The following is a 25,042-nucleotide window of genomic DNA, read 5'->3' on the forward strand; positions in this document are numbered from 1 at the left end:
ATTTGGAGATGAGTTTAGTGGGGAAATCTGTTTGGGGAAAATACCAATTCTGTGGGGTTTTTCTAATCTATGAATATGTGTTGCCCTTTGTACCTCTTTGGGCTCCTATCTGCATGCAACACCCTCACAACACAATTGGTACTGGCATTTGTCCTTGCATTTGTTGTCCTTCTAAGTGTCTTGTGAAGCACCTGATGTGGTAGACTGGTGAACTAAGTGTGATAGAAAACCTTTTCTGGGCACATCCTTGATCCTGTTCTAGTGCATTGAACCCTTTGGTGGACTGTGACTCCAGAAACAGGCTTGTGGGATTCACGTAGATGCTGTCTACAAAGCTGCAGAGCTCAGTGTGTAGATGTTTTGCAGCTTAGGACTGTTTGCAGTTTAGTTCTTCTTTTTAGTTAGCAGAGTGACAAAGCAAGTAACAGAATCCTGAAAGGTGCGAGACTGCACCAGTGCAGTGTGCTGTACATCAGACTTGTTTACTTCCTAATGCTGCTGTAGGAAAGCTGTGTGGGAGCTGTTCTTGGGGAAGGAAAAGCATTTCAGAGAGCATAACTAACCAATAAGTGTCATTAATAAATGTGTCTGCATTTGATGAAGCAGCTTCTTGCTCAGAACCTGTTTAAAATTTTGGCCCTGGTTTACAACCGATTCTTAATTCTCTTTATATTTCACAGTCATTTTCTTTGTATTTCCAGACTGTAGCTTGTCTAAACAAGCTGCTTGCTGTACTTAGCTTTTAATCCCTCCATCTAAAAATTATTTTTTTGAGAAATCGGTCAACTAAAAATCTATTTTGATTGGTGTTTGCTCAATTCAAGAAAGGATTAGCACTTCTTACGGCAGATTCAAGCACATTTGTTGAAACAGTGTGGCAGCATGGCTTCCAAGAATGAGCTGCATGCTGTTTGTCTAGGACTGCACAGGGACTGCGGAAAACATCACCAGATCACTAAATGACAGGTTCCTCTGGATAAGAGCAATATCTGACAACTAGTTTGGCTGCTAAGAGTTCCTTCTTTGCAATAAGATTTAAAATAAAGACCATGGTAAGTTGTCAGTGGAGTCCTACATACTTTCTTATAACAATGATGGTGCTGAGCCTGATGCCCCAGCTGCCTCTCTTACGATTTGCTTTCTGAACCTTCATTTCCTTGCTGGAACTACCCTCATGGGGGTGTTTTCTTTTGTTATTCTCCTCAGGATGAGCTGGCTTTCACTTGTGTGGAAGGATCCCAACATACTCCTTTGTCTCACAAAAGGGCTGACAAAAAACACCTGCATAGAGTATTCTGGAGATCCTTTAATAAGGGGTGTACAGAAATGCCAATTCTAACCTAGTTTTAAAGTTGAAGATGCCTGATGGCACAAACAGGGTTATTGTGGATCTATTTGAAGTCATACTACACAGGGATGTTGGAGAGGTCGGTTGTCTGTCAGCATTGCAATTTTCATGTAAAGGAAAATTGAAACTGAGCTGAAAACATCCGTGCTGTCAAATGGCTGCAAAAAACTGGGAAATGAGGCCGCTGAATTTTCAGCTGCTTGTATTGTAGGACATAACTGGCTACTAGCTGCTTTTTGGGAAGGATTTAACACCAGCAAACTGCTCTGTCCTTCTCCCTTGGTGGTGTGGGAGGGTTGGCTCTAGCACCTGGGCTTTCCAGGCTCATGTTGTCCATCGTCTCCCTCCATAAACTCGTAAGTAGACATGCAGAATGAGTTGCTCTTTTCCATGCAAAAAATTATTTGCATTTCATCCTCATTTCAGTCAGGATAAGGATACTTAAAGCATTATTATTTGAAAGTAAGACTGGGCCAGCCTGGAGGAAAGTCATTTAGATGATTTGCCATATAAAGACTTTTCCCCCAGGCTTGTGGAAGTTGATGGGGTGTTAGGTTTGAAGCCTGGGTGTTCCCTCCCAGTTGGCACCAGGGTAAGGAAGGGAGATAATTGGGTCGTTTGAGGTGAGTGGGTTGCACTGTTTTCCCTCTACCCTCCCACTGCTCTGGGATATGGCTTTAGGAGTCCTTTAACTGCTGGATCCAGACTCCCAGCTGTGATGTTTCACCATGCCTGGCACATCTGTCTGTACAGACTGTGGCAGGGTTGTGTCCCAGTGAGGGAAGGCAGAGGTGCAGTTTGACTGGATCAGTGTTACTGGAAACATCACAGACTTGGCTGTGGACTCCTAGTGGTGATAAGGGGGTCAATTGAAAACATAGAAGCTGCAAAATAACCTAGTCTCAGGGAAATGCAACTTGGTTACTTTGTGTATGGCTGTAGTGAATTCAAACCTTCAAAGCATGTAGGATCAGAAGCCCAGTTTTATACTCTGGAGCTCTGGTGCGCGATCCAAAATGTAGCTGCAGTAAGACTTACAGCTCAGAAGAGGCTCGCTGTCAGAGTAGAAATATAAGGGTAGTTAACATTCTATTTCATATAAAGCCTCTGATTGTTTATCTCTCCCGTACTTTCCAGGAGAGCTTCTGAGAGGTGAGGAGGCTAGCAAAAAATCGGCTTCTTTGCTGCCCAGTGTTACTTCAGATGGTACTGGCTTGTGGGCTTCAAAACTTAGGAGTAGGAATGTAGTTTCTAGGCTTTGAACTGCACCTCTTGTGCCCCTGTCCTCCTGCAACCTTATAAGCAAATTGTGGTGTCTGTAGAGGGAAACAGACGGGTGAGACACCATCCTCTGTGTCCAAAACAACTGCTCGAGCTGCGCAGCATGAGGGCAGCGCCTGGGAGGCCACTGGCGGGAAGTGTTGTGCCCTTGTGTGTGGTGCTCTGACCTCCCTTCATCCCTGCTCCTTCACTGAAGAGCCCTAGAACCTCCCCTCCACCCCCAAGTCTGATCACGGGGAAGCTTAAGGTTCACCTTTTGAGGAGAATTGACATGTGGTGTGATGGATACAGAGAGGATGCTGCACCTGGAGCTGGACATTGCCTTTAAATATCTTGCAGAATATAGGCCTGAACTCAAAACTGGGATTTTGCAATTTGTATTTAGGTCAAAAGACTCACGAGAAATAGATATGTTAGAGGGGAAAAGAGAGACCTTGAGAGCACATGTCTGTGTTCTATCATCTAGATAGTAGTCTCTTGGAATTGTAATGAAACATAAAATAGCTATCTTAATGCTACAAAGAGAGCAGCTCCCACTCCAATACTCTACATTCAGTCCCAGTGATTGTAAACAATTGTTCTTTGTTTTCCCACAGACCTTATTTTGAACTCAAGGCAAAGTACTATGTCCAACTAGAGGTATGTATGTAATTCAGATCCATCTGAAACTTTACTGCTTACGGTAAATACTGAAATTACATCTAAAGTGCTCTAACAACTGTGCTGCGTTTCTGCACAAAACCAATTCAGTTCAAAACGTCTTGAGCAATTTGCTAAACACATTTTAAAGATAAAAGACTGAGAGACTTTGTTTCCTTGTGTGAAATAAGTGTTCGAACCCTGCTGCTTACTGCCAGAGCTGAGCAGTCTGGGGATTGTCTTGGGCTTTGGGACCAAGTCCGGGGATTGGTTTGGTCTTTGGTGTTTCCTCCCCAGTGTTTTATGCATCAGGCTGTTCAACTGTGCTTGAGGTGCTCTTTTCTGTTCACTGGTTGGGTCAGTTCATGAGAACTGCTCTCTTTCTATTTGAGTGACTTCTGCTGCATGTGGCCCCCCAAAACTGGGAGCCTGGCTCCTCTGAGTCGCGGTGTAGTGGCTGGTGCTGTAGGTGTGTGGGATGTGCACAGGGTCTAAGAGGAGCACGTTGCCTTGCATCGTCGGCCATGGGTGTGAGAAGGCTCAGCAGGAGCCTAGCTAAAGAAGATTCCCATTCCTTGCCTGGAATGCAAGATATGTCCCACACATTTCTTGTGAGCCCTTCCCTAGTCAGAGATGCAACAGCTCTCTCCATAAGCCCCAGAGACTCTGGTGCACACCTTTTCCTCGCCGGGATCTGGTCTTGGGCAGCCCTCTACTTCTCTGTCTTGCTTGCCTGTGTAGCTGTGGTCAGAGCTGAGCCTTCGCCCATCCTGGGCTGGGTGCCACCCCGATAATCCCTTCTGGCAAGAGGCATCTTTTAAGAAATGCCCTTTTCCCCATGGACTAAGGCCTGCTGTTTGGGGGCCTGTTGCTTTTCTGTGACAGCTGCTCAGTGCCCTTCTGAAGCGGGGTGGTTGTGTAAAATACAAAAGACAGCACAGACTGCTTTTAGTGTACAATGTAAAACAGAGTTAAGACAGCTGCAGATACATAAGCAATGTTTTACCTTTGGGAGACAGGGTGTACGACACTTTTGCCCTTACTGTACAATGGAGTTTGTGCCTGAAGATGTGGAAACTGCTGTATTCCAGCTGTCAGGGTTTGAGGCTTGCTGCTTTCTAGTCTGCAGCTTTAGTAACCAAGAAGGGATGGGTTTGGTGCTCAGAGGAGAGTGAACCTTAGCCTCTTCAGGGGTGACCCACAGCCGTCTGTGCCCTGAGGGTTGTGAGATAAGCAGCAACATACTGTTGAAAGCTGCATATTAGCGGGGAGACCCTGCTCTGTGCTGAGCCAGAGGCTGTCACCACATGTCAGAGGCAGTCCCAGCCCCTGGATCCCATGGTGTGACTTGCTGCTGTCTCCTTCACAAGTGCCACTGCTTGGGTTGGGGTGCTCGTGAATTATGAGCTCTCCCATCACCTAGATACCAACCCTGGTTTATGCTAGCTTGCCTGAGCAGAGCCAAGTCCCATGGACACATAAATGAGAACTGCATACTGTGTGTCATTTGTAATGAAAGCACATCTAATACCTGTCTTCCTTATTAGCAACTGAAGAAAACGGTGGATGATCTGCAGGCAAAACTGGCCCTGGCAAAGGGAGAGTATAAGACTGCCTTGAAAAACCTGGAGATGATCTCAGATGAGATTCATGAGAGGAGACGGTCCACTGCCATGGGGCCCCGAGGATGTGGCGTGGGTGCTGAAGGGAGCAATACCTCTGTGGAAGACCTGTCAGCAAGTAAACCGGAGCCAGACACCATCTCCAGTGAGTACAGAGCACTCCCGTGCCTGGGAATATCCCATCAGCATCATAAAACAAACCACTGAAGATATGAGCAAGTGATTGCTCTGTGTGTATTGTGCAGTTTGAAATTTGCTGGCTGTTGTGACTGTTGGAGTTGATTGTATTCCTTAATAGCCAGTTTTCAAAGGGAAATGATATGAGTTGAAGTGCATCAGCTGCTCCCTTAGCATCACTGATGGTTTTTGTACAGTGCTGTTATGAAAGGACAAAATTAATGCACTTCAAAGCATAATTTGAACTTTTAAGCCAGTGATGCTGCTGTTGGTGACTTGCCCAGAGCAGTCGCAGGACGTGGCAGATCATTCAGCCACATTGTTGAGGCAGCAGACTGGAAACAGACCTCCTGGATCAAGTGCTTGTCTTGCAGTGTTGGACCTGTGGCAGGGGGACTAAAGTTGTGGCTACAGTAGTACAGAAAGGTGTGATGCTCACCCAGAAGGGGTGTAAGGATAAGCTCCTTCGCACTGCAGGATCTTTGGCCAGTATGTGATTTTGGCAGAACATGTGTGCTGCGAACAAGGGAAGTGAAAAGCAGCAATGTGCTAATGCAGTGTACTGAGAGGCTCTCTAGGAGAGACTTTTCTCTTGGGTAACAGCAGCAATCACCGAGTGAGCTCCAGGCCTATGTAACTGTCATGGTTTAAACCCAGCTGGTAGCTCAGTACCACGCAGCCATTCGCTCTGCAGGGAAAAGTCAAGGTCAGGATTGCAGGAATTTATAACTACACAACCCCAGTTCCCAAAGGCTGAATGTGCGGTTCCCTCATAGACACTGGTGCGTACCGGTGCTGAGGCCCTGTAGGTCTGTGGTACAGCCCATCCATGCCATGGGAGCTGGGAGGCAGCCCTGGGCTGGCTTCCTTCGTCTGCAGTGGTAGGAGCTTTCATACAATGTGCTGGAGCTCACTCAGTATGGTGCATCTGGGACTGGAGTTGGCACAGCAAGGAGTGCAGCATCTGGGTCAGTTGATGCAGTGAGGTTTTGGTATGGCTGCATATCTCCTGCCCCCCTGAAGTCTCAAGGTTGAGCCTTTCTGAGTAACACAGGGGTTGCCTCTTTGGATACCCACAAGCCCCCCCAGCTTGCACCAAAGGCCTCCCAAGAGCCTTAGTTATAACTGAGTTGAGGGTTTTCTTGTGCTGAAAGGTGTTCAGGGGCGCGGGCTCACCCCTCTCGTTGAATTGCACAGCCTGACAGAGGTGGAAGGACTCCAGGTTGTGTCTAGTGCCAGCACAGTTATGGTAGGGTGGGCTAGCAGCCTGCCAGAGTAACCAAAATAGCCTCAACAGGTGAAGCTCTCATTCATTGTAACGTGTATGGGGGTTCCACCAAGGCCCTTTCATATTTTGATTTCTGTCTGCTGGAGTTGAATAAATAAAACCACCTCAGCAGCAGCAAGAGTTTCTTGCCCCTAGCAGGTGCTCCTGAGTGTTATGGTAAGTTTAGATGGTGATAAGTAAGCTACAGCCTAAGTTGTGCTGCTTGTAGACTGGCTGGTGTCAGTGCTTCTTGCCAAGTAGAGGACTCCTGTAATTGGGTGCCCAATCTGTTGGCACCCTTTGTGTCCGAGATGCCCGTGAGCCTCAGCATGACAGAAGAATGACTTTGAAACTTCTCCTTTGAGCCATTTCGTTAACACTGCTGTTTTGCTCCTGCTGCTCTTCGCAGGTGGTTCTGAGCCTAACAGTGGCAGGAATCGTAGGGAGGTGTAGCTGAAGATAACCTCAGGTCACTGTAAATATCTTGCTATTCATAGGACTTCTTCAGACCAGCGTGATTCCAGCACACTCTTTTGTGTGTAGAGGCTGATGCACGCAAAAACCCTTCGGATCTCAGTTGGAATATTGTGTGCAGAGTTTCTGGTTCATAGGTCCCCATCCCACAATGAGCCAAGATTGAAAAATGATGAATTTTAGCAAAATCAACACCGCTGTGTTGCACAAAATAGAATCTCCCGTCATGGATTCCTCCTCCTGTTTCTAACAAAGACCCTGCAGCTTACTTTAGCCAGACAGTTTGGAGTTGGTTTGCTTTAATTAGATTTCAGATCTGAGCAAACATGAGCAGGGAAAATGATATGTGTGGGTGGGGCTTTTTTTAATTCAGTGTTGCTTGGTGATCCTCATCCAAAAAGAGACCTTGGGAGTTCATGCTTCATTTTAACTGCAGAAGTGGGAAGATAAGATGGAAGCAATCTGCTCCTGGAGCTACGTCTTCCAAATTTGAGCCTTAAAGAAACAGGAGTCTGTGCTGGGATCAAGGTGGTCCTGGGTGAGGTGGGCACAGGGGACCTGGCCCTGGCCTAAGTTACATACTGAAGACCAGAAGTGAACAAGGCCAGCTGGGCTGGGGGCAGCAAGGGCAGCAAAAATCCAAGAGCACCTTGGCATAAGGAGCAGTAGGTAGTGTAGAGCTGGTTTGGCATGGCATGGCTGGCGGGTGTGCTGTTCCCTGAAGCAGAGTCAGGCCTTTGTGATCTGTGCCAGGTTACAGCTTTGCAAAGGGGACAGTGTGCAAGAAGAGGTAGCCCATGGGTTAGCGGTGCATGCATGTACAGAAGATGCAAACCTGGGAAGCTGCCTTTGCCTGGGAAGGTGCAGAAGCAGGGTCGGTTTGCTAACTGGAATATTCTTTGAACATTGCAGTGGCTTCAGAAGTGTTTGAGGATGACAATGGCAGCAGCTTCATATCTGAAGAAGATTCAGAAACTCAGTCAGTGTCCAGCTTCAGCTCTGGTCCTACGAGTCCCTGCGAGGTGCCCACTCAGTTTCCTCCTGCAGTGCGACCTGGAAGCCTGGATTTGCCCAGCCCCGTATCCCTTTCCGAATTTGGGATGATCTTTCCTGTCCTCGGCCCCCGAAGTGAATGCAGTGGGGCATCTTCCCCTGAGTGTGAAGCTGATAGAGGTACGCACAGCTGGATACGCTCTGGGCCAATGCTTTTCAGCTTTGTAAGGGGAGCAGGAAAACCTTCTCAGCTCCCCTAAGCGTATCGCCAGCTCACTGAGCTCTGACCAGCTGGCTGCTTCCTTGGGGAAGGCAGTTCCTGAAAGCCCTGCATCCCACAGTTAACAGTGGCATCTAAAATGTTGTAATTATTCTTCTCTTGGCTGGGAAGCTTCCCCAGTTCTGTCGTGGTGGAGGGGTTTGAGGTGTCTCACAAAATAAGTCATCAGTGAGATTCTGATGGGACGTTTATTTTAAGGAAAATCTGAGTTTTTGGGGTTTTTTCTCTCCTTTCTTTGCAGGGGATAGGGCAGAAGGGGCTGAGAACAAGACAAGCGACAGAGTGAACAAGAATAGGAGCAGCAACAGGAGCAGCTCCACTGAAGGGCTGGCTCTGGATAACCGAATGAAGCAGCTCTCCCTTCAGTGCATGAAAATCAAAGAGGGAATATGCTCAGGCAGAAAAGCTGCCCAGATTGGCTGAGTCCTCTTTGTGCCCTGTCCTGATTAATGGGAGTATAGATATTTATATATGAACTTCTAAGTGTTTGAAGAACATTGTGCCAATAATATATGCCAAATCTTAAGCGTTTACTCTAAGAATTTAAAACTGCACTAAGTCTAATTGATGTGGAGGGCTGAAGTTTTTTATTCAGTAAATCCTTTGTAGGCCGGATGCGTTATCAAATGTTTAAGCTGTACTCCTGTTTCACAGACTTTGTAACTTGTTTTGTAGCAGCCGGCTGAAGCAATAACTAGTAATGTTCCCGTGGAAATTCATGCCAGTAGCGGGTCTGAAATTCAAGCCAGACATTTGCAGAGAGCAGTTTGGCTTCAGTTTTGTAGAATGAAACGCTCTTTAGATATGGTGGATCTCTTAAGTGGTATATTCTTTAAACATCTGTATTTGTCTGTATTATGCTGAAACTGTAGAAATATTTTGTATACAGGAGAGCTGTTGCATGTGTGGGGTCTAAAAGCCTTCACTTTTCCCTTGGTGCTCACAGAAGGGATGAAGATGAGTCATGCCAAAAAAAACTGGTGCTGAGACAGACGATGGTAACACTCAGCGGTGGTAGGCCCTTTCAGACCTTCTTCCCAAGTCTGGCTTGGACTCCAAGGGTGATTCCAGTGACCAAAAAGAGTTGGTCGGCTCCTTGCACTTCCCCTCCCCTGAGAAGTGAAGTATTATTTTTCAGCACTTTAAGTGTTTTGGGGTTCTTCTTCCTCCAAAATGGGAGTCGTAGATGTTTTCAGGACAGTTTTGGTAAGGGATTCACCCTTGGAATATGCATGAAGACAAGGAATTACCAGTGTAGATTGACAATGTGTTCTTAAGCTTCTCCGTAGGTTGTACTGTGTGGGGTTTTTTAACTGTTAAAGGACTTGGGATTTTAGTATGCCCTAGAGAAACTGTTCAATAAAACTAGAAAGGGCACAGGTGTGTTTTGCCAGCAGCTGTTAGGCAGTAGTAGTGTCTGGTAATTATGCTAGTAAGTGGTAGTAAAAAAATCCTAGGACTCTTCAGTTTTGGTGGCTAAGCATTTCTGAAAGCACCATTTTATCTAAACCATCCATTTCTATCATTAATTTGATGGGAATTTTAGTATTGCCCAAAGTATTTTCTATTCTATGTTTTTGCAGTCCTGCTGTATTTTGTCCCTGCCACAGCTTGTGTATCTCAAAGTTCATGTAAGATTCTTCACACTACAGTAAACATTTTTGTTTTCCACATTCCGACTCCGTCTATCCGCCAAGTCTATCTCCAGCGCCAAGAACCGAATTTTCTCCCGCAGCAAGTTTAGTCTTTGAATATCCGTTCCTGCTGTAGTCTCGTGTCACTCTAGTATTAGAGTCCTTCACAGTACATAGACATCTAACACCTACCTCCTTACAGCTTCCTGAATCCCTGCAAACCTGATGTGCTTTTTATTCTGAATTGCACAAGACCAGAGCTTTAGTCAGGTTTTCCAAAATCCCATAGTGTGCAGGAGAGAGACATTCTAATACGTAACACTCTGTACTTAACACTGCTGACATTTCCTGTAAGGCCGTGCTGAGCTGGAGGTACAGAAACCTGTTTTCATAAAAATTAGATTCAGCACATTACAGCTGTTAAGCATTAATAGCTTTAATTATTTATACAGTTACATCTTCTGAAGCCCCGAAGGCTGAATTCTTCCCTTGCTAGCATTTCCCAGCCTAGTTGCCACTTAGGAAGGAAGTCCATGGTTCTGGCTTCTGATCTGACCATTACCCAGGGAAAAGCTTGGGATTGACAGTACTGAATACAAACTGCAAAGCCGTACAGAAGTGGTACATTGTATTACATATTTTTACTTAAACTTCTGTAGTTGAGCTGTTGTCTGCTGGAGCTCTTCATGTGTTCTGAAGCATGATATGATGGTAGCTGCCTTCAAGGGTATAAAAATAAGCCTCTGGTGTAACAAAGTACATGTGATCACTTCAGCTGAAGTGAGAATGTATAAAGCAGAAGGTACCTTAAGAATTCTACTTCTTTGGTATTAATCAAACAATGTAAATGTCCTTTTTGACTAAGTCATGAAGACCTCTACTGTAAGTACACAGACTTTATTCTAATTAGCTGCTTGGTCAAACTTGGCATAGATTGTATGGTCAAGTGTGTAATTATTGTACAAAGTAGTTACGTATGTGAAACCTGCATGAGGAAACCAGGGCTGAATCTCAGACTCACGAGGCAGATGAGATAGAAGCTGTTGATACCATTCATCCATGGTGCTTCCTCTAAGTCTTTGAGAACTAATAGATTGGAGTAACCAAGTATTAACCTGTGTCTTCCTGACAAAACAAACGGGGGAGGTGTGTGTCTGTGAAGCTGGCTCATCCTGAGCTATAACAGCAGCATTACGGGGCTTTAAAGTAGGACTCAAAAAAAACCCCCAAAACTCTACAACCAAGCCTTTGCAGAGTCTGAGGAGAGTGTCAGAGCTTGTGCAGAGGCTATATCTCCAGCTACCCCTCTGCACTGCTGACAGAGAATTGAAAGTCATTCCTTTGCAGTAGTCTTCCCTTGGTAGTTAGTTAGTAAATCAAAGTCTAAATCTTCTTAAAGCCCCTCAGAGTAACTGGCTGCTTGTTCTATTGCTCAGGCAGTAGTTCAGAACTGCCCAGCATGTGATAAACAACTTGGGAGAGCAGGATGCTTGTTGGTGTATTTTATGAGGCTTTGTATTTGAATGTTTAAAGGCTTGAACTGCAGGTTTACAGGCAGAAAAGACTTAAGGGGCAAGAGGTGCCTGGCTGTCAAACTGGAAGTAACATGACCGGTGTAGCTTTGATACAGGCTGAGCTGTTGTGCAGCTATGTAAATTTTTGCACACGCAGGCCTTATACCTTTCTAGAAGCCTTGCTGCATAACGCTTCCATGCTTGCATCAGCATCTTATAGTCTCTGTCATGTGGATCAAAAAATGGTAAGGGATATCGAGGAAAGAAAAGCTTAACCTAGATGCTGTGTTAAAAATCTAGGGATGAGTTCGCTTTCCAATAATTTTTCCAGATTTATTTGTGGAAAAAAATAGAGTTATATATTTGTCAGAAAATATCAAAGCAAATCATAAGTGCTGACATGAACCTTTTTTTTCCCTAAGAAAAAGGGGTAAGAAAATTTTATTATAAAAGTAATTTGCCACAAGCAGAATCTGTATGGACAGAACGTGTATGGACACTGATACTAACTGTAAACCCTGTGTGCTTATGGGGATGAGCCCAATCCACTGCCTGTCCTGTATATTCAAGAAATGTCAATGGATCTTGGTGGGAACAGGAGCCTTTGTCCTTAAGAAGGTGAGTACATTCCTTGCTTTTACTTTAGCACATCATGAAAACTGAGCCTTACACTTGTTTGATCCAGCATAAGCTTCGGCACTAGCTTGTGCTCAGAGAGGGGAAAAAGGAAAGAAAACCCCTTCCTGCAGAGTAGACAGAAGAATGACAACAGATTTTACTGTAGACAAGTCTACCAGCCTGATCTCAAACAGCAAAGGACATGCAAGAACTCAGTAGTGAAAGCTAGCAGTTCTGGCAAAACCTTTTGTCCTGTCAAATACATTCTCAGTTGAGACTTCATAACTCTAACTTCACACGTGAGAAATATATGCAGGACTCCATTGCCATTCTGGTTTAGCCTCAGCTAAAAACTCAACACAAATTTGTAGGGAAAATGGGATCAGAATTAATCTTGTAGGGATGAAGCAGTCCTTGATGCATACCAGAAGCCAGGGATAACCACAAAGAACCTAATGTGGTTTATGCTCAGCTTGTGCCTCTGCTGTGCTGTCTGTTAATTTGTTCAATAATCATCAGAAACTTTCCTGCAAAAGAAGGTAAGTCAAGTCACGCTGTGACAAACCTGTCACAAATTTCCTAGCCCAGATGGTCTCTGCAAGAACTGCAGTCAGAAAGGCAATGTGTTTTCAAAGGCTTGTGTTTTCAGTGCCCTTGTCAAGATAGACACTTGTTAAACAGCTATCTGATGAAGGAAATGAAATAAAAGGATCTTGTACTCGATGGAGAGGGCTAATAGCACTGTACTAATACTCCTGTAGCAGGTATGCTCAGTTTCCCAATGACCAAGTGGCACCTGTGCTCTAAGGTAAGATTTAAATGCTGCCTTTTTGTTTAGAAAACCACCAAACAATCCTAAACGGCAAAGAACATCTTTAAGAACTCCCTCTCCCCCAACTGTCAAATATAGTGGAATTTCAGTTCTGGCATTTGTAGAAAGTCAAAAAATTATGCATTTGAGGAACACTGAAGCAGTATTTAAATTAAAAACTTTGTAGCTGAAGAGTATACAGGTCGTCTAGAGGATTCTAGTGAATCTTCCAGGGATCGTAGTGATAGGACAAGGGGTGATGATGGGTTCAAACTTACACAGGGGAAGTTCAGGTTAGATATAAGGAAGAAGTTCTTTACTGTGAGGGTGCTGAGGCGCTGGAACAGGTTGCCCAAAGAACTGGTAAACTTCAACTTAGAAGACATACCAGAAGCTGTCTGGTATAATAGGAGCAGCAAGTGTATGTCTTGGAGATGGAGTTTATTAGGGAGAGAGGTTTAACTGATCATTCCCCTTCAGGCTGAACACTTGGAAAGATAATGAGAATAAAACATTTCTTTACCAAGATGCAGATGATGGGTAGTTCCCTACCTCCTCACACCAGCAAAGGAGACTGCCTCAGCAGATACAGGGACTCTTCTAGTGCACCTGCAGATGAAAATCCTTCCCACTTGCTAAACAAAGGATGTGCTGCACTCTCCATATGCTGCTGCTGCCTAACCTCCAGTTTTTACTGCTGATCTGAATCTTTGATCAGAAAGCCATAGAATGAAAGTAGGAAAGAAAGTAGGAAGAAAGCCATAGAGTGCCTTGTGCTGTAATACTATGTACTAAAATAATGCAGGTATGAAGTAACAGCTCTCAAGTACACGTAACATGAGTGAAGCCATTGCTTTTTTTTTTAGCAATAGCTAAAGCCAGAATCTTCCTTTTTCTTTACTCCAATATACATATCCTGGATAAGCTGAACATGTTAGTCTGGAATACTATATGCTCAGCAGTAGTAGTTTACATTTATTTGTGAGAACTAGCTCAATGCTGAAAACACGCAAGATGGCAGCACAAACAGGTAGGAAAAGCTATTTGGTCTTGAGACTGAATAAACGGATACTCAAGAATATTTTTTCTTACATGTTTACTTTTAGGATCTTAAACCCATATACCCTGTAATTTAGGAGAAGAGAATGTCGCTGTGAGGTTTTCCTCTTAACTCACTAGACTCTGAAGTGTGGAAAAATAGCAATAAATGGGAGTCTGCCATTTGACTATAAGCACTTAGCCTGTTGAGCAGTGGTGGCTCCAATACCACAGCAGCAAATCCCACAGTTGTCTACAACAGTTAACTGGCAAACTAGCAATTCCATGCTTTTGGCTATAGCTTAGAATGATTTTATTTTCTGTGTATGTGTAATAAGAGTTATTCTCCTGTTGTCAGACTATGGGACAGATCAAAACCACATCCTGAAACAGTAATGCATAGATCTGTCTCCTCACTGCAGCTGTGATACCTTAAGAGGATAAGTACTGTTAAAGTCCAAGAAAAAAGGACCCTCTTGTTGAGGCAGGAATGTGGTAGGGATAATGTTGTAAACTCCAGCAAATATGTTCTCCACTTCCAAGTAGCAAAATCCGCATCTATGATAAAAGAAACTACCTGTTAGAACTAAAATCTGAAGTATGTTTCAAACCTCTTAAGACTTCATTAAGTGAGCATTACCTGTAGTCACCACTGCTCTTTTTCTGAAAGCCGTAGGAACCGGGTTCTCCTACTGTCGAGACTGTGATGAGTTCAAAACCAACGCTGTATTGCCTGCAAGCGACATGATGGACTGTTACTATAGTTATTTGGGTCATCAGGATCACCATGAAGAGGGCTATTTATTAAAAACTAGGCAACATGACTGGAAGACATCTAAAAGTACTGTCACATTTGACAGAAATGTTAAGTCAAACTTGCCATGACATGAATGTAGAATTTGGAGGAACACAGGACACATTTCAGGTTTGGAAATAGAGTACAGGGAAAATGCCTGCTAGAAGTCTGCCTCCACATTTAAGCAGACTTCAAGTAGTTAAACTTCTGGTGACTCAATCCCTTGCCACGTGGTGCAGATCCTGGGATGTGATCTGATTGCTGTCAGAGGAATGAATGTCCGTGACCTCGGCAGGATTGTTCACGTTGTACTCTAACTTGGGACAGTTTGTCTACTACTTGTTAACGCACATGACAGGCACCACTGCCCCGTCATTCAAACTACCCCAATATGATCTGCAAATGCAGGAGAAAATACATACAAAACCTGCTTAATTAGCAGAACTGTATAGCCACACACCTTTGCACTCCATTTCATGACAGAAGCTTCCTCAAAGAGGGGAGGATGGATAGGAAGTGTTGCCATTTTGTGGAGGCACTGTACAGCTTTGCAAATGATAAAACATTTGACTGCCTGTCAGGAGATGATACTGTTTGGAGGCACTGTATACTAGTTGTTTGACGTAAATCATTAATTTTGCCAAAGGAATTTGACCTGCCTAGGTCTATACTATAGGGCACTGACATCCAATACTTCTGGCCTGCTAGTGGCAGAGTAAATGCAGTTTCAGAACTGCACCAACTGATTGAGAGCCTGTAAGGGTTTAGTATCTCGCTTATTAGCTCTACTACTAAAGGAATTACAATCATAATTAAAAAGGAAGAAAAAAGTCCTTTGTACCTTCTTCCCTTCTGTGCAAGGCCTAGCTCTGCTCAGATCCCAAAACTGAGGAGAAAGGCGGCTCCTGCTTTCCTTGTAGGTCAAGGACTTCCTCAGTAGCAAACATGGAGGTTTAAATCACGTTTAAAAGTACTGATGGTGAAGTTAGTTAGAAACATAAGCAGTACAAAATCTGAGCCACCTCCTGTACCTTGTTTCGGGATTTTCAGGGAGCTTCCTACCCTCCCCACAGAGGGTACTGAGAAAGCTTTTTCTGTAGCATGATACTCTCGCTGTGTTGATGCACACTTATTGCCTACTAACCTTGGTCCCCGTAGTTCAATTAGTAATGGTCCATTCTTGTCCAGCTGGAATTGATAAATGGGGTTATTTTTGTAGGTGTCTCTGAAATTTCCACATCCTCCAGCACTGTGACTTTTCCACTGTCCATTAACCTGAAAGAGATCAAAAGTACAGAAAATACTTTATATGCTGAGGATTTGTATTGCTTATTTACACATGCAAAGAAGACTAGAGGCTCCTCTTGCTTTAGGGGTCACTCACTTTAGTAATGTCCTAATTTTTAAAGTGCAAGTGAAAGCCTGTGTTAAGAATTCAGAAACTTTCACTGCAGCCATCCACCCACCTTGGTCAAAGCCTTAGATCATAGAATCACAGACTTGTTTGGGTTGAAAAGGACCTTAAGATCATCCAGTTCCAACCCTCTGCCATAGGCAGGGACGCCTCACACTAGACCAGGTCACCCAAGGCTCTGTCCAACCTGGCCTTGAACACTGCCAGGGATGGAGCATTTACCAGTTCTTTAGGCAACCTGTGCCAGCGCCTCAGCACCCTCACAAGGAAGAACTTCTGCCTTAGATCTAACCTAAACTTCCCCATTTCAGTTTAAACCCATCACCCCTTGTCCTATTGTTACAGTCCCTGATGAAGAGTCCCTCTCCAGATCCGTTGGAAATGTACTGTGTTTTTTTCAACCTATATTAAGTAAGTAATGAGTGACTGTTTCTGCCTATGACAAACTGCATCTAACGAAAGATTGATATTCCCATCTATCCTGTGACTGTGGACTCTGCAGGCTATTTTGTTTGCTCACACACTCCTCTTGCACCAAACGAGAAACAACAGCACTACAGGAAATCCCAACGCTACTTGTGTTGTAACCTTTGCTTTTGAAATCATTTCCTCCAGCCCTGTCCATTCACCTCCATGCACTCTGATAACCAGTGTTACAGGGACAAGCTAGCCATAAGGACAGATTCCACAATGACAAAGAAATACATGAGGAAAAATGCTGCTCAGTCATTGAGAAATGGGCCATCTGTTTGCAAGTTCTTCCTGCTAGTCACTAAACTGAAAGGTTAGACTTGCAAGACATGCCAGGCATTCACACAAATTTATAGCCGAGATCTGTTTCTTCTGCTACCTCCCTCCCCTTTCAGTCAAACAAGGAGCAACATTTTTTTTCTCTTGTGATTTAATTCCTTTACTCAGTGTCCAAAAGCCTCCAATATGGCAAGTTTGGAAGCAAGGGGAATTTCTCCCCCCACCAGGCTACTACCCAGGAACCTAAACCTGATGTAGCTTTCCAAGCCTTTTCCACCTCTGCTGCACTTAGGTCTAGCAATCCCCTTAGGGCTTGGTGAGCTCCCGAGGCAACCACTCAACTTTAGTATAAGACATCTAACAGAATTTGCTGTTACTGGTAAACTGAAAGTTAGTTATCTGCAAGTTAAGTGTGATGACTGCTAAGCAAAGACCAAATAAGCATTAAGCACAGCCAACTAACTTTTGTATTTAGTCATAAAGGCAGAGCTGGCCTTGGATAAGTTGAACATGCCTTTTATTTGAAAAGACATACTATTCAAATAATACATTATTGAATACAATACATTGTATTGTATTCAATACATTATTGAATACAATAAGACATTCTATTACTAGACATAACATCTTCAAATAACTAACAGGAGGTTTCCACATACTTTATTTACTTTTGAAACATACGACAGCACAAAACAGATGTCCTGCCTCAAACAGGCTGGTCACCTTCAATGAGGTTTTGACTTCCTAGAGTATTTCGCCAAACTAGGTCCAGTTCTTAACAGCTAAAAAAGACAATGGTTTCTGGACGAACTAAGCAAATCATCTTGTCTTCCCAGGAATATCTCTAGCCACTGAGTGTTCTCCAGAACAGGCTCACTTCAAGGGGCTGTTCCAGAAATAACTGGTATGAAACACTGTCTGAACTCAAGAGCGTAGCTACAAGCTGACATGTCCGCCCTGACCACACAAAGTAATGCGATCCTTTGCTTCAGGCACGAGTGTCCTAGAAAATGGACTGTTCCACCATGGCTCAAACTAGCCTCTCTTCCCACAGAAATCACTGTTTGGACAGAAAACTTCTGCCTCTAGTAGGATTCCCCAGGGTAGGCATAGTAGGTACAGCAGGTACAAAGCTTAAAGTTAACAGCTGTTGCCTTATTCTTTCTTGAGGATAAAATTACTAATACATGAAAATACATGCAAGTTACGTTATCCTGTGAGCTCTTGGCTATATTTATACTTCAGCTCATGTTGACAGCTGAAATACAAACAGCAGCTGCCCCCAAAACTGCCTGGGCTTCTGACTAGTTTGTTTGCTCTTGCCCTGCTGCTGTACTCTGAGGGAGCATTTCTACATGAAACTTGCCATCAGTATATTGCCTTGATCCCATTTGGCACCATGAGTGCTTAGCCCAGTAGTTACAGACCTTTGAGACATTTTTGCAAAATTGAGGAACAGTAACATATTGTGATATTACCATCCTAAGTCCATTTGTCACAGGCTTGCTACTGGTGCCTTTGGTTTGTCATTGCTGGTTTTGTCCCACCATGCTAAGAGTTTTTCCAAGAAAATCATGCAAATCTCTCAAGGGATGATGAGCACACTTTTTACAGTGGTTTTACTCTGCAGTAGTACTAGCACAATCTGATCTCTGCAGAGTAATTGTGTATTAGGGTACAAGTTGTTATTCTAAAGGTCAGTCTATTCTATAAGGGCTTTACAGTGCTTCTGCAATGGTGCAGCTGCAACAACACACTGCACCGAAGGTAGAACTTATGTACTAAATGCCTGTGGAAGTTAAGCCTCCATCCATCCAGAGTGGTGTGAACAGTGAGCCCGCCCAAGGACTTTTATGTTGGTATGAATTATGCTAACAGAACAGCTAACTGGCAAATTGTATGTAAATTAAGTAGAGGGTTTGTCTTGTGCTAATGATGCTTAGATTAAGCTTTTGTTAAGAAGTGTCATTTCTCAGAAGATGCCTTAAGGTGGCATTTTTGGGCAGTAGTATAAAAAATATATTTTAAAACCTTGTACATCTCAAATATGGAAAAGCCAAACCAGAATTATTATCCAGTGACCCATAGAAGAAAATATTTCTTTACCCGTTTGGAAATGGTGTAAGGTGTAGGAATCTTGGAAAAGGTGAACTTGCACATGGAATACACCTGTGTTGTAAAAGAAGCAGCTGGTTACATATTCCTCTCACACTTCTCAAACGAAATCATGACAGGTTAAAAAAAAAGGCAGAATTGCCTACTCATCATTTTTAGATACTTGTTCACTACATGCCTATATTACTCATCAGACAAGTCTGTCTGAAATTCAAAATCCAGAATAGGCTGGGACTAACAAGACTTAGTTCTACTTAAAGATCTGCATTTTACTTTTTTCAGTGACAAAAAGAGACATCAAGCATTGAACATCACATGACTCAGAAGATACAGAAAAACCCAAATACTGAGCCCGAGGACATAGGAGAAGTTAAAAAACTTTAAATGTTAACTGGGATATAAAATAGCCTTATTTTGGATATATAGAGAGCTAATGCTTTGCCTGTACAGAGATATACATCTTCTTTTATTCTAGGAAATAAAAATATTTTCCAGCTAGTTTAGTTACTAAAGTTTCATTACTCAAAACATACACACTATGTTGTCTTAACTACAAATGAAGAACATTATCAAACACTTCATCCAGTGGTTCTGCTCCATCCTTCACAGCCTTCCTCCCCAAAATAACAGTATCAATCCAGAAGTACACTTTTTTATCAAACTTACAAATAAAAGACACTTTACAGTTTAGTTTTTTATATTTGTTATGAAACTAACAGTACATACCCTGATGGTGTAATGGATAGTGTTTTGTTTCTCATACTGGGACACCACTAAGGTAAATGTATGGGGCCCCGGAGAGGTCAGCTTGATCTTGGTCAGATAATGAGGACTGTTGATCCGAATACCATCAATATATGGAGGAGGATCAGCTGGAAGAGAGAAGGATGAACACTTTTCCCTGATCAAAAAAACCCCCAGCTTGGTAAACTTCTCAGCCATTCTGTATCAATGAATTTTGCCAGGAAAGTCAGATTGTTGGTATTAAGGTTAGACTGTAAGTAGACCTGAGTGCTCTCAAAAGACTAGAGCCTCAGGATTTGCTCATAAAAAGGACAGGCAAGAGCAACTATGATTTTCATAAAAGGTACGTAACACATGATGGGATGCAAATTCTACACTTGAAAGTACAGCTTAAATCCCACGACCTGCAAGAACTGATTATCCATCTCTCACCAGTGTCGCTACTCAAAGAAGACCTACTACGATGATGCTGAAATTTCAAGAGAAAGATAAGGCATCTTTGTGCACTCTTTAAAAATCTCTGTGAGGACTCTCTTCCTTCTCCATTGGTTGGAGAGTTCAGAATGCAAGCTGCCAAATCTTTGGCCATTGGGAAAACAAGACTTTAAAAGATGTTAATTGCTTTAACTAAGTCACGTTCTCTCTCTCTCTCCAAATCCTTGTGATCATTATACAGATGTAGTTGATTCACAGTACCAATGCACATGCACTACTTATAAACATCCTAAATATTTGCTTTTACAGTTAGACAACATAATTCGTTATTTAGTCTCTAGTTCTTTCCAGACTACTTTTAATTTCAGGGAAGCAGGAACACATCTAGCAACTACTTCAATAGGCTCAGGATCACATCTTTTAATTTTTTCCACAAAGCAACATGGGAGAGGGGAAAGGATTACTATAAAACAATGAGAAGCTTAGGAACGGGAAATCTTGGCATCACTGCCAAAGGATTAACCTGCTCTGTTCCCACCTCATTTTAACAGATGGTTAAAATAATACTGCAGCTTGACCAATCTATTTCCATGGAAAAAATTTTAAACAAGTTTGAGCTTGTGAGATTAGAAGTTTATAAAAGAGTTTGGGTAGCGAGACAAAACATATGAATCATCCAGTTCTTGCTAGTGATCCTGCTGGAAGACTGTCTCTTTCAAACACTACTGAACAATTTCTTCCACTATACAAGTGTGTTTGGTTGCCCACTTAATGTTTTCAGTAAGACACACTGTAAAATAACCATTGCCACACGTACTAGCAACACCAGAAGCAAGTCTTGGGCTATATGGAGAAGCAGATGCTTTAACAAGATCAGCTCTTGCAAAAACAGATGATTTGCTCAGGTCTCAATAGATGCTTTCTGCAGAAAGACAGCTTGGATTCTAGTGGAACTGGCCAGCAGAATACGCTGAATAAGATCAGAGATGAATAATGCAACCCTTACCAGCTGTTCCAATAGAAAAAAACCCCCACAAATTCCACTCTTTGGTGAAAAGAGCTTTAAAAGCTACTCTCACATTACCTGTTGCATATAAGCAGCTACCTGAATGCAACTCTGGTTCTAAAGAGGATCCCTATATGTAAAAGCAACAGGCCAAATCCTACCTGTCTTTGGATGCACCTTCACTGAATAAATCCAAGGAATATCTTTTACAGAGATCTCTAACTTGATGTAAATAATAAACAAACCCCCCCAACATTATTAGCTCTACCTTAAAGTTGCAAGCTATCCATTCAACCTGGGAATTACCTTTACTTCCTATGTTTCATATCTGCTATCTGTCTTGAAATCAAACACATGCAGCTTTTTCACAGCTACAAAGCTCCAAAAGCCAAGACCCTTTTTCTCCAGGTGAGTAGAATCTGATGTATAATGACCAAGCATAATACTCTCATAAAATTTGGACATCTAAATATTTCTCTTAAACATTCCAGACCAGATAGTCTGACATACGTTGACGTGTTCAGCTGTACCTCATGAGCTTGCTTAGGTACTTTACTAAGCCAAGTTCACAGAACAATTAACCTTGATTATTTACATTTAATGGAAGCCATAAACCTTTAAATAATTTCAGAAATGTGGGAAATAATTCTGCTATCACATAAACAGAAGCACAACATCTCTTCCCTCTAAGCATTAACTACTGCCACTTCCAACATGTACAGCTTGGTTTATTCCTGCAGTGTAGACTGTTGAAGGTGTTCACACTGACCTGAACAACTGTTTCAGAAGACTGACCTCCTGGAGTAAGGCTTCTAGTTTTAAAGCAAAAAGTGCCTTTTCTCTCCACAAAATCCTTTGCAATTCTTCATTTACTTCTAACAATCTTCTTGGCAATTAAGGTACACTAACCTGGATAGTAAACTTTTTTGCCATCAGTCTTGTATACAACCATTGTAATGAATTCCCGATTGTGTGCAAAGTCATCCTATAAAAAACACAAATCAAGTAGATTTGTACACTTCTGTGGAATATAAGGAATGCTTAATCAGAATCAAGTACACATTCTATCATCCCCTTCGATCACAACATGGTATGATCTGATATTAGTATTTATTGAGATACCCAATCCAATCTTATTTTAAAATACCTGACGTAAATAAACTGCCACTGATTTCACTTATAACAGTTCAGGCCCTAGGATCCAAAGTTACTTCAGAACCTTTATCGTGGAATATAATCACTTAGCTCAAATTTTAATCTGGGTCTATTTCAACAATCTTGTTTGTAAGTGTATGTAGTGGCTAAATTTAAGATTTAGACATATAGATAGACATAAATACCTGAACAAGAAACGTAAGCAGTGATAGACTAATAACAGAAAGCTACACAGAAAGGCTTACGGAAGATGCTGCAGAACTCACAATACAGGAAAAGAACCCGGCACCTTATCTGTGATGTGCCTGCTGAGCAGGACCCAGACGGCAGCTCCACCTTGTGGACACTGGACCTCTAGCTTGTACTGAGGGTTATTAGCCAGGCTGTAGGCATCCTTCACGGGACCTTGCTTGGCATCCCAGGTACTAGAAGTAACGCAAATACATGATTAGTCAAGTAAGATATTATCTGGTGCTTTAAAAATCAAATCATAGAATGGTTTAGGTCGAGGGGACCTTAAATATCATCTAGTTCCAATCCCCTGCAGGAACACCTTCCACTAGACCAGCTTGCTCCAAGCCCCATCCAACCTGGCCTTCAACACTGCCAGGGATCCTACAGTTATACAGAGCTATCTATTATCAGTAGCACAGTTACTGAAGGCCAACATTCTACTGGACTGTATGACAGTGGCTGCACAACACAATCACATCAGAACCACTACCTTACAACTTTGTTTTATAAATTACTTAGCAATACGGGTGTGATGATAAAAAACGCTAAATACAAACAGCTTGGCTGCTCGATAGGGTGACTGCAACCACACAAAGCACAGAAAAAGCCAAACCAGTCAGAAGCCTGGGCTACCTGACTATAGTCATGATTGCGTACACTGATACTAAGTGGAAGACACCTGTGCTTTTGTAACTGTAGAAATCCATATATAAGCTATGGTTACTTTCAAAACTTTGCCAAATTTTATTCCTCCAGTTTTTTATTGAGGTAATTTTTATTGTAAAATTTCATCTGTTTCCTGTTTGGAAGGGTAACTGCATGAAGTGTTACAGATCTTTGAGGTACCCTATAGCAAAATCTGCCTGCTGCCTCATGAACTGCATGGACAAGGAAAATACAGTGTGAAAAAAGAAAAAGTGCTGACAACTGAAAGCAAAGTGTGACATGCTGGAATCAGAAGTGGATAAAGTTATTCTTAAGTCACACTGGCCCTCCCACACTTTTAAAACTGAACAGCAGGCATAGAATTCTGCATTATAAACTAAGCTTCAAATTATCACCATCATTACTTTCTATGGCAACTGCCACTGTGCTAGGCATTTCTCTACACAGAGGTACAACAATCATAATGTAAGGAAAGACAGACTAGTAGGTGAGGTCTGAGACTAGCAAACACATTACCTCATCTTGCTACATCACCATAGTGTATTTTAGAATTAATTTGAGCAAAGATGGAAGGAGCCTTTGCAGATAAGCTCAGTAGTTACACTATGGATGAAGGAGCTTGTTCAGAGCTAACATATGCAGAAACTGTGTGAAAGCAGCGACAACGTACAGTATAGTGGAGTAGAAAAATTGAGAAATCCTTGCTTTCTGAAACTGAGGCACACAAACTGGGGGACAAAAAGACTGAATATGATTGATACTAGGTAGGAGACAAGTATCATGTTCAGGAAAAACAAAAATCAGCAGGCAAGGAAGATTACTTATGATAACAGCAACTGGGGAAAAATAGAATTAAACTCCTGACATCAGTGAACACACCCTGTAAAGACAACACATACTGTGCAACCAACTTACAACTGGCCAAGAAAATGAATTCCAAATAAAAACTAGGTCACTCAAGCACTGTCTGGTCACGTGCTTAAAGACAGACTGCACAAAAATCTGATTTCTATTCCCATAGAGAGATGTGAGACTGAGATCAGAATCTGGTTACAAAGCCCTAGGTCCACAGCAACATCACGAAGGTCACTGGAGTTTCAATGATGTTACAGAAGTAGTTAAAAACAAAGCCTGGGCTGAGAGTTTAAAAGCGTAAAGTCAGGCTCAAGAGAGCATGGTTGAAGTTCAACCTCTTCAGCTGTAACTAGGAAGAATGGAAGGAAACACCACATCGGAACATTTAGTGAAATACTGACACAAAAGTTTTCTCTGTTTGACCAACCTGTGAATACATGTAGATTCTTTAAAAAGACTTGGGTTCCAACTCAAATAGATAACATCATAGTGCTGGCACAGGTCCTCCCAGGAAATCCAGAAAATGCCTAAAAAGGAAATGCTGTTATTGTTTCCTTACTAGACACCTTGATTTTACTTGCGTCTTTGCAGGCAAATAAATACAGTTTATATAAACCAACATTTCCGTAAAACTTTGTAGTAACATCTGCATTGCCCAAGTTTCTAAACTTAAACTTACCCCCAAAACAAACATGTTAAACCAAGTTAGTTTCTGCTTATCATCAAAGACTTTTTGAAGCTGTCAGGACACTTTCTCAAGCACTAAGCATAAGGTATGAAAGAATCTGCTGTATTGAAAGAGACATCACTAAATGATTCTGACCTTGCCTCCCCCTTTCCTAGGTTTCTAACAAAATTTTAAAAATCATTACATAGCCAAAAAGGTTCCCCCAATTCAACAATTTACTTCAGCAGTCATCCAACACAATCAAGTATTCAAACAACATGTGAGTATGTTTGAATGTACTTCTACAATACTTCATCCAGCACCTACACGACTAGCTTTGGCACCCTGAATCTTCTTTATCTTTACAGCATTCCTGTGTGTTTAATCTAATTCTCCATAGCACCCCTAATGGCAACTCCAGCCAACCACCACCTGCAAGCTGACAGATTCCTGATGAAATGAGCTCTCAAAAAGGTAACAGCCTTATAATTCAAGTCTCTGACAGAGGC

At 42.5% G+C, this 25,042-nt stretch overlaps 2 protein-coding genes across 7 annotated transcripts in view; one reads left to right on the plus strand and one right to left on the minus strand.

Annotated features, from left to right (window-relative positions):
- The window catches only part of SH3BP5 (SH3 domain binding protein 5), a 54,370-nt gene extending 44,610 nt beyond the window's left edge, over positions 1 to 9,760 (plus strand). Inside the window, exons 6-9 of the mRNA XM_030510223.1 lie at positions 3,226 to 3,268; positions 4,816 to 5,035; positions 7,721 to 7,981; positions 8,323 to 9,760. Of these exons, the coding sequence (XP_030366083.1) occupies positions 3,226 to 3,268; positions 4,816 to 5,035; positions 7,721 to 7,981; positions 8,323 to 8,504 (706 nt within the window). The 3' untranslated portion in view covers positions 8,505 to 9,760. The remainder of the gene's footprint in view (positions 1 to 3,225; positions 3,269 to 4,815; positions 5,036 to 7,720; positions 7,982 to 8,322) is intronic.
- A 373-nt stretch (positions 9,761 to 10,133) lies between these two features.
- Positions 10,134 to 25,042, minus strand: part of CAPN7 (calpain 7) — a 35,143-nt gene continuing 20,234 nt past the window's right edge. For 4 of the 6 annotated variants that reach the window (XM_030510174.1, XM_030510201.2, XM_030510210.1 and 1 more), the window contains exons 14-21: positions 24,294 to 24,393; positions 22,401 to 22,536; positions 21,866 to 21,941; positions 19,498 to 19,643; positions 18,763 to 18,825; positions 15,637 to 15,767; positions 14,337 to 14,429; positions 10,134 to 14,254 (exon numbers count right to left, since the gene is read on the minus strand). In XM_030510174.1, the coding sequence (XP_030366034.1) occupies positions 14,110 to 14,254; positions 14,337 to 14,429; positions 15,637 to 15,767; positions 18,763 to 18,825; positions 19,498 to 19,643; positions 21,866 to 21,941; positions 22,401 to 22,536; positions 24,294 to 24,393 (890 nt within the window). In that variant the 3' untranslated portion in view covers positions 10,134 to 14,109. The remainder of the gene's footprint in view (positions 14,255 to 14,336; positions 14,430 to 15,636; positions 15,768 to 18,762; positions 18,826 to 19,497; positions 19,644 to 21,865; positions 21,942 to 22,400; positions 22,537 to 24,293; positions 24,394 to 25,042) is intronic. The other 2 variants (XM_032920380.1, XM_030510191.1) reach the window with 2 other exon arrangements.

The sequence above is a fragment of the Strigops habroptila genome, chromosome 1 (genome assembly GCF_004027225.2).
Source record: "Strigops habroptila isolate Jane chromosome 1, bStrHab1.2.pri, whole genome shotgun sequence".
NCBI classification, from domain to species: Eukaryota; Metazoa; Chordata; class Aves; order Psittaciformes; family Psittacidae; genus Strigops; species Strigops habroptila.